At 44.0% G+C, this 9,074-nt stretch overlaps 1 protein-coding gene across 1 annotated transcript in view; it reads left to right on the plus strand.

Moving 5' to 3' along the window:
- MRPS18B (mitochondrial ribosomal protein S18B) overlaps window positions 1-8,498 on the plus strand; it is a 52,639-nt gene extending 44,141 nt beyond the window's left edge. Inside the window, exons 5-7 of the mRNA XM_053722050.1 lie at window positions 6,641-6,707; window positions 7,918-7,977; window positions 8,066-8,498. Coding sequence (XP_053578025.1) covers window positions 6,641-6,707; window positions 7,918-7,977; window positions 8,066-8,268 — 330 coding nt within the window. The 3' untranslated portion in view covers window positions 8,269-8,498. The remainder of the gene's footprint in view (window positions 1-6,640; window positions 6,708-7,917; window positions 7,978-8,065) is intronic.
- The last annotated feature ends 576 nt before the right edge of the window (window positions 8,499-9,074 follow it).

Consider the following 9,074-nt stretch of genomic DNA (forward strand, 5'->3'; position numbering starts at 1 on the left):
AACAGGAAATGGCAAAGAGCCCAGCAAAGCTGGTCACATGATCCCTCCTAGGCTCCGCCTTCCCCAGTCATTCTCTTTGCCGTTGCAACATCTCCACGGAGATGGCTCAGTTTTTTTGGTGTTTAAATGTAGTTTTTATTCTTCTATCAAGAGTTTGTTATTTTAAAATAGTGCTGGTATGTACTATTTACTCTGAAACAGAAAAGAGATGAAGATTTCTGTTTGTAAGAGGAAAATGATTTTAGCAACCGTTACTAAAATCGATGGCTGTTTCCACACAGGACTGTTGAGAGGAATTAACTTCAGTTGGGGGAAACAGTGAGCAGACTTTGGCTGCTTGAGGTATGACACATTTCTAACAAGACTTGGTAATGCTGGAAGCTGTCATTTTCCCTATGGGATCCGGTAAGCCATTTTCTTAATTTTCAATATAAGAATAAAAGGGCTTCACAAGGGCTTTAAAGACTGGTAGACATTTTTCTGGGCCAAAACGATTACTTTATAAGCATATTTATTGGTTTATAACTTTGGAGAGTTATTTTAATCTTGGGAATTTTATTAAAAAAACGGCAGGCACTGTATTGAACACCTTTTTCACTGGGGGCCTTTTCTAGTCATAGGCAGAGCCTCATTTTCGCGCCACTAATGCGCAGTTGTTTTTGAGAAGCAAGGCATGCAGATGCATGTGTGAGGAGCTCAGATCCACTGAAAAAGCTTATTGAAGGCGTCATTTGGTATCGTATTCCCCTCTGGGCTTGGTTGGGTCTCAGCAAAGCAGATACCAGGGACTGTATAGGGGTTAAATGTAAAAACGGCTCCGGTTCCGTTATTTTAAGAGTTAAAGCTTTCAAATTTGGTGTGCAATACTTTTAAGGCTTTATGACACTGTGTGGTGAAATTTTGGTGAATTTTGAACATTTCCTTCATACTTTTGCGTATATTCAGTAAAAAAGTGTGTTCAGTTTAAAATTTAAAGAGACAGTAACGGTTTTATTTTAAAACGTTTTTTGTGCTTTGTTATCAAGTTTATGCCTATTAACATGTCTGAACTATCAGATAGACGATGTTCTGTATGTTCGGAAGCCAAGGTTCCTCTCCATTTAAATATATGTGATGAATGTGACAAACAAAGTAGGGACAATGATGCCACTGAGTGAGGGGAGTAAGCATGGTACTGCATCATCTCCTTCTATGTCTACACCAGTCTTGCCCACTCAGGAGGTCCCTAGTGAATCTAGTGCGCCAATCCTCCTTACTATGCAACAATTAACGGCTGTAATGGATAATTCTATTAAAAACATTTTAGCCAAAATGCCCACTTATCAGCGAAAGCGCGACTGCTCTGTTTTAGATACTGAAGAGCATGAGGACGCTGATGATAATGGTTCTGACATGCCCTTACACCAGTCTGAAGGGGCTAGGGAGGTTTTGTCTGAGGGAGAAATTTCAGATTCAGGAAAAATTTCTCAACAAGCTGAACCTGACGTTATTACATTTAAATTTAAATTGGAACATCTCCGCGCTCTGCTTAAGGAGGTGTTATCTACTCTGGATGATTGTGACAATTTGGTCATTCCAGAGAAATTATGTAAGATGGACAGGTTCCTAGAGGTCCCGGTGCCCCCGAAGCTTTTCCTATACCCAAGCGGGTGGCGGACATTGTAAATAAAGAATGGGAAAGGCCCGGCATACCTTTTGTCCCTCCCCCTATATTTAAGAAATTATTTCCTATGGTCGACCCCAGGAAGGACTTATGGCAGACAGTCCCCAAGGTCGAGGGGGCGGTTTCTACTCTAAACAAACGCACCACTATCCCTATAGAAGATAGTTGTGCTTTCAAAGATCCTATGGATAAAAAAATTAGAGGGTTTGCTTAAAAAGATGTTTGTTCAGCAAGGTTACCTTCTACAACCAATTTCATGCATTGTTCCTGTCACTACAGCAGCGTGTTTCTGGTTCGAGGAACTAGAAAAGTCGCTCAATCAAGCAGCCTCTTATGAGGAGGTTATGGACAGAGTTCAAGCACTTAAGTTGGCTAACTCTTTTACCTTAGACGCCACTTTGCAATTAGCTAGATTAGCGGCGAAAAATTCAGGTTTTGCTATTGTGGCGCGCAGAGCGCTTTGGCTGAAGTCTTGGTCAGCGGATGTGTCCTCCAAGAACAGATTGCTTAACATCCCTTTCAAGGGGAAAACGCTGTTTGGCCCTGACTTGAAAGAGATTATTTCAGACATCACTGGGGGAAAGGGCCACGCCCTTCCTCAGGATAGGTCTTTTAAGGCTAAAAATAAAACAAATTTTCGTCCCTTTCGCAGAAACGGACCAGCCTCAAATTCTACATCCTCTAAGCAAGAGGGTAATTCTTCTCAAACCAAGCCAGCCTGGAGACCGATGCAAGGCTGGAACAAAGGTAAGCAGGCCAAGAAGCCCGCTACCGCTACCAAGACAGCATGAGATGCTGGCCCCCGATCCGGGATCTGGTGGGGGGCAGACTCTCTCTCTTCGCTCAGGCTTGGGCAAGAGATGTTCAGGATCCTTGGACGCTAGAAATAATTTCTCAAGGTTATCTCCTGGAATTCAAGGAACTACCCCCAAGGGGAAGGTTCCACAGGTCTCAATTGTCTTCGGACCAAATAAAAAGACAGGCATTCTTACATTGTGTAGAAGACCTGTTAAAAATGGGAGTGATTCATCCTGTTCCATTAGGAGAACAAGGGATGGGGTTTTACTCCAATCTGTTCATAGTTCCCAAAAAAGAGGGAACATTCAGGCCAATTTTGGATCTCAAGATCCTAAACAAATTCCTCAAGGTCCCATCGTTCAAGATGGAAACCATTCGGACAATTCTTCCTACCATCCAGGAAGGTTAATTCATGACCACGGTGGATTTAAAGGATGCGTATCTACATATTCCTATCCACAAGGAACATCATCGGTTCCTAAGATTCGCCTTTCTGGACAAGCATTACCAGTTTGTGGCACTTCCATTCGGACTAGCCACTGCTCCAAGAATTTTCACAAAGGTACTAGGGTCCCTTCTAGCGGTGCTAAGGCCAAGGGGCATTGCAGTAGTACCCTACTTGGACGACATACTGATTCAAGCGTCGTCTCTACCACAAGCAAAGGCTCATACGGACATTGTCCTAGCCTTTCTCAGATCTCACGGGTGGAAAGTGAACGTAGAAAAAAGTTCTCTTTTCCCGTCAACAAGAGTTCCCTTCTTGGGAACAATAATAGACTCCTTGGAAATGAAGATTTTTCTGACAGAAGCCAGAAAATCAAAACTTCTAAGCTCTTGTCAAGTACTTCATTCTGTTCTTCTTCCTTCCATAGCGCAGTGCATGGAAGTAATAGGTTTAATGGTTGCGGCAATGGACATAGTTCCTTTTGCGCGAATTCATCTAAGACCATTACAACTGTGCATGCTCAGACAGTGGAATGGGGATTATACAGATTTGTCCCCGACGATCCAAGTAGATCAGAGGACCAGAGATTCACTCCGTTGGTGGCTGACCCTGGACAACCTGTCCCAAGGGATGAGCTTCAGAAGACCAGAGTGGGTCATTGTAACGACCGACGCCAGCCTGGTGGGCTGGGGCGCGGTCTGGAAACACCTGAAGGCTCAGGGTCTATGGTCTCGGGAAGAATCTCTTCTCCCGATAAACATTCTGGAACTGAGAGCGATATTCAATGCTCTCAAGGCTTGGCCTCAACTAGCAAAGGCCAAATTCATAAGGTTTCAATCAGACAACATGATGACTGTTGCATATATCAACCATCAGGGGGGAACAAGGAGTTCCCTGGCGATGGAAGAAGTGACCAAAGTAATTCAATGGGCGGAGCTTCACTCCTGCCACTTGTCTGCATTCCACATCCCAGGAGTGGAAAATTGGGAAGCGGATTTTCTGAGTCGTCAGACATTTCATCCGGGGGAGTGGGAACTCCATCCGGAAATCTTTGCCCAAATAACTCAATTATGGGGCATTCCAGACATGGATCTGATGGCGTCTCGTCAGAACTTCAAGGTTCCTTGCTACGGGTCCAGATCCAGGGATCCCAAGGCGACTCTAGTAGATGCACTAGTAGCGCCCTGGACCTTCAACCTAGCTTATGTGTTCCCACCGTTTCCTCTCATTCCCAGGCTGGTAGCCAGGATCAATCAAGAGAGGGCTTCGGTGATCTTGATAGCTCCTGCGTGGCCACGCAGAACTTGGTATGCAGACCTGGTGAATATGTCATCGGCTCCACCATGGAAGCTACCTTTGAGACGGGACCTTCTTGTTCAAGGTCCGTTCGAACATCCGAATCTGGCATCACTCCAACTGACTGCTTGGAGATTGAACGCTTGATTTTATCATAGCGTGGGTTCTCAGATTCTGTCATTGATACTCTTATTCAGGCTAGAAAGCCTGTAACTAGGAAAATTTACCATAAAGTATGGAAGAAATATATCTGTTGGTGCGAATCGAAAGGATTCCCATGGAACAGGGTAAAAATTCCTAAGATTCTATCCTTTCTACAAGAGGGTTTGGAGAAAGGATTATCTGCAAGTTCTTTGAAGGGACAGATTTCTGCTTTATCTGTTTTACTTCACAAGAAGCTGGCGGCTGTGCCAGATGTTCAGGCCTTTGTTCAGGCTCTGGTTAGAATCAAGCCTGTTTACAAACCTTTGACTCCTCCTTGGAGTCTCAATTTAGTTCTTTCAGTTCTTCAAGGGGTTCCGTTTGAACCCTTACATTCCGTAGATATTAAGTTATTATCTTGGAAAGTTTTGTTTTTGGTTGCAATTTCTTCTGCTAGAAGAGTTTCAGAGTTATCTGCTCTGCAGTGTTCTCCTCCTTATCTGGTGTTCCATGCAGATAAGGTGGTTTTGCGTACTAAACCTGGTTTTCTTCCGAAAGTTGTTTCTAACAAAAATATTAACCAGGAGATAGTTGTGCCTTCTTTGTGTCCGAATCCAGTTTCAAAGAAGGAACGTTTGTTGCACAATTTGGATGTAGTTCGTGCTCTAAAATTCTATTTAGAGGCTACAAAGGATTTCAGACAAACATCTTCCTTGTTTGTTGTTTATTCTGGTAAAAGGAGAGGTCAAAAAGCAACTTCTACCTCTCTCTCTTTTTGGCTTAAAAGCATCATCAGATTGGCTTATGAGACTGCCGGACGGCAGCCTCCTGATAGAATCACAGCTCATTCCACTAGGGCTGTGGCTTCCACATGGGCCTTCAAGAACGAGGCTTCTGTTGATCAGATATGTAAGGCAGCGACTTGGTCTTCACTGCACACTTTTACCAAATTTTACAAATTTGATACTTTTGCTTCTTCTGAGGCTATTTTTGGGAGAAAGGTTTTGCAAACCGTGGTGCCTTCCATCTAGGTGACCTGATTTGCTCCCTCCCATCATCCGTGTCCTAAAGCTTTGGTATTGGTTCCCACAAGAAAGGATGACGCCGTGGACCGGACACACCTATGTTGGAGAAAACAGAATTTATGTTTACCTGATAAATTACTTTCTCCAACGTTGTGTCCGGTCCACGGCCCGCCCTGGTTTTTTAATCAGGTCTGATGATTTAATTTCTCTAACTACAGTCACCACGGTATCATATGATTTCTCCTATGCAAATATTCCTCCTTTACGTCGGTCGAATGACTGGGGAAGGCGGAGCCTAGGAGGGATCATGTGACCAGCTTTGCTGGGCTCTTTGCCATTTCCTGTTGGGGAAGAGAATATCCCACAAGTAAGGATGACGCCGTGGACCGGACACACCGTTGGAGAAAGTAATTTATCAGGTAAACATAAATTCTGTTTTTTTTGTACGTATTGTTGTGAGCTCTGTATTCTGCTCCGCAGACTCTTATTTAAGGTGGCGCAATAGTCGAAAAGTTGCACTCTGCAATTAAAGGGACATTCCATTCAAAATTTAAATGCACATATACGAATTATATCTGTGAATAGGAATTGCTTCTAGTAAAAGTTATCACTATTTTAGTGTTCGCATTTTTCATTGCACGTGCATGTGAAGTATAGCTAGATATTCTCAGTGCGCCAACAATTTAAAAACTGGGGCTTGTATCATGTCAGCAACTAACAAAATGAGTCATTACCAGATTATACAAACACCTAAGGCTCTCTAAGCAAGTGCTGTGTGTAAAATGCTGGTGCACGGTGCATACTTACACTCTTGAAACAGCTATAACTTTTATTAGAAGCATGTTTGCTTATTCATGTATATTGCAAAAATACTCCTGATCAAAATTGAAATGCAGCCGTGTGAATTCATATTTTTACTGCAATATCCCTTTAAGTAGCACATGTAATTTTATTACTAGTGACCCTACACTGCTGTGTGTTTAACCCCCGCAAACCGGTTAAACACACAGTAGAAGTCAGCCGTACTAGTTGCACAACATAGATGTGTAACTAGCGCTGCTGATTGGATCAGCTATGGTGTCCATTCGGGACCGGCAGACCTCGAACTGTACTTCTACTGTGTGTTTAACCTTTTTGCAGGGTTAAACACACAGTAGTGCAGGATTGATGGTCTAAACTTAAATTTGTTGACTTATGGCCCTTTTAATTTTAGCTTTATATGAGTGTATACGTTGTTGCAATTTCTAGAAATCCTTTCCTTTTTTTTTCCAGAACGTAAGGTTGCTGCAGCAGTTTATATGCCCACATACAGGAGTGGTGTTTGATCCCACAAAGACTGGTGAGTTGCAATCATATGTTAGACAAGAGACCTAGCTCTATACTGTTATATCATATGGGCGATTATTACACATAGGAGAACAAAAGGACCGACTCAGATCCCTTCTGTCAGAGTCCCCTTGGCATGGGAGAGACACTCATAGCACTGTTCCATGTCACCCTGCGCGGGGAAGGACAGACCCAAACCTCCCTTCCTGATACCCTCTAGGAGTGTCTGTTGCACCTAACAGTGGGGAGGAACAGACCCACAGCTCCTTTCTGTGTCAATCTGGGGGGCAGACATATAGATTCCTTATCTGTTTGTCACTGTATTACCCTATAGAAAGTGGGACAGGCTTATAGCTATCTTCTGTCTGTCACCCTGCAGGGGGAGGGACAGATTCATAGCTCCCTTCTGACTGTGTCACCCTGCAGGGGGAGGGACAGACTCATAGCTCCCTTCTGTCTGTGTCACTGTGTCACCCTGCAGGGGGAGGGACAGACTCATAGCTCCCTTCTGTCTGTGTCACTCTGCAAGGGGAGGGACAGACTCATAGCTCCCTTCTGTCTGTGTCACTGTAACCTGCAGGGGGAGGGACAGACTCATAGCTCCCTTCTGTCTGTCCCTCCCTCTGCAGGGTGACACAGACAGAAGGGAGCTATGAGTCTGTCCCTCCCCCTGCAGAGTGACACAGACAGAAGGGAGCTATGAGTCTGCCCCTCCCCCTGCAGGGTGACACAGACAGAAGGGAGCTATGATTCTGTCCCTCCCCCTGCAGGGTGACACAGACAGAAGGGAGCTATGAGTCTGTCCCTCCCCCTGCAGAGCGACACAGACTCATAGTTCCCTTCTGTATGTGTCACTGTCACCTGCAGGGGGAGGGACAGATTCATAGTTCCCTTCTGTATGTGTCACTGTCACCTGCAGGGGGAGGGACAGACTCATAGCTCCCTTCTGTCTGTCCCTCCCTCTGCAGGGTGACACAGACAGAAGGGAGCTATGAGTCTGTCCCTCCTCCTGCAGGGTGACAGACAGAAGGGAGCTATGAGTCTGTCCCTCCCCCTGCAGAGTGACAGACTCATAGCTCCCTTCTGTCTATGTCGCTGTGTCACCCAACAGGAGGAGGGGCAGACTCATAGTTCTCTTCTGTCTATGTCACTGTGTCACCCAACAGGGGCAGACTCATAGCTCTACTGTCTGTGTCACTTGATATTTTATTTGTCACCTCTAGGAGTGTGCATGAAGCAGCAGAAAATCCTTGTTAAAGCGATAACAGATGCGAAGGACCATGGTATGTATATTATGCAGCTATAACAAAATGACTAGTTTTTGATTTAATATAGATGCATATTATTTATGTCACTCTGTTCTGCCGCTAGGTTTTCTCCCAGCGTCCGTTCCTCATTTAGAGCTGCGTTGTGAAGATTACTTAAATAACCACGGGGCAGTTTCCAGTCTCCCCCCTCCCCCAGAAGGACCTTGGTACGATTGGTATGAATGGCGGGAGCCGCCCATAGAAGAGATAAAACGACTGAAGAAACTTTATAAGCCCTACCTGAAAGAGATGGAATCAGAAAAATGAAGATTATGGATTCTAAATGTAAAATCAGAAGTCCTAACTCTGTTTACCAACACCCAGAGCGATATAAATTATGTAATATTAATAAATATGGCGCTTAAACACCTTGTACAATCGTTTTAAAGGCCACAATAATTATTATTATTATACTTAATTAATAAAGCGCCAACATATTCCACAGCGCTGTCCGTGGGTACAATTTGTTTAAATAAAAAAATTATACAAGACTTTAACCCCTTAATGACCACAGCACTTTTTCATTTTCTGTCCGTTTGGGACCAAGGCTATTTTTACATTTCTGCGGTGTTTGTGTTTAGCTGTAATTTTCTTCTTACTCATTTACTGTACCCACACATATTATATACCGTTTTTCTCGCCATTAAATGGACTTTCTAAAGATACCATTATTTCTCCTGTTAAGTGTAGTCAGTCCACGGGTCATCCATTACTTATGGGATTATAACTCCTCCCTAACAGGAAGTGCAAGAGGATCACCCAAGCAGAGCTGCTATATAGCTCCTCCCCTCTACGTCATATCCAGTCATTCTCTTGCACCTAACTAATAGATAGGACGTGTGAGAGGACTGTGGTTGTTAAACTTAGTTTTTATTTCTTCAATCAAAAGTTTGTTATTTTAAACAGCACCGGAGTGTGTTGTTTTTTCTCAGGCAGCATTAGAAGAAGAATCTACCTGAGTTTGTGTATGATCTTAGCGGACGTAACTAAGATCCATTTGCTGTTCTCGGCCATTCTGAGGAGCGAGGTAACTTCAGAACAGGGGACAGCGGGCAGGGTTCACCTGCAAGGAG

This window comes from Bombina bombina, chromosome 7 (assembly GCF_027579735.1).
Source record: "Bombina bombina isolate aBomBom1 chromosome 7, aBomBom1.pri, whole genome shotgun sequence".
Taxonomy (NCBI): domain Eukaryota; kingdom Metazoa; phylum Chordata; class Amphibia; order Anura; family Bombinatoridae; genus Bombina; species Bombina bombina.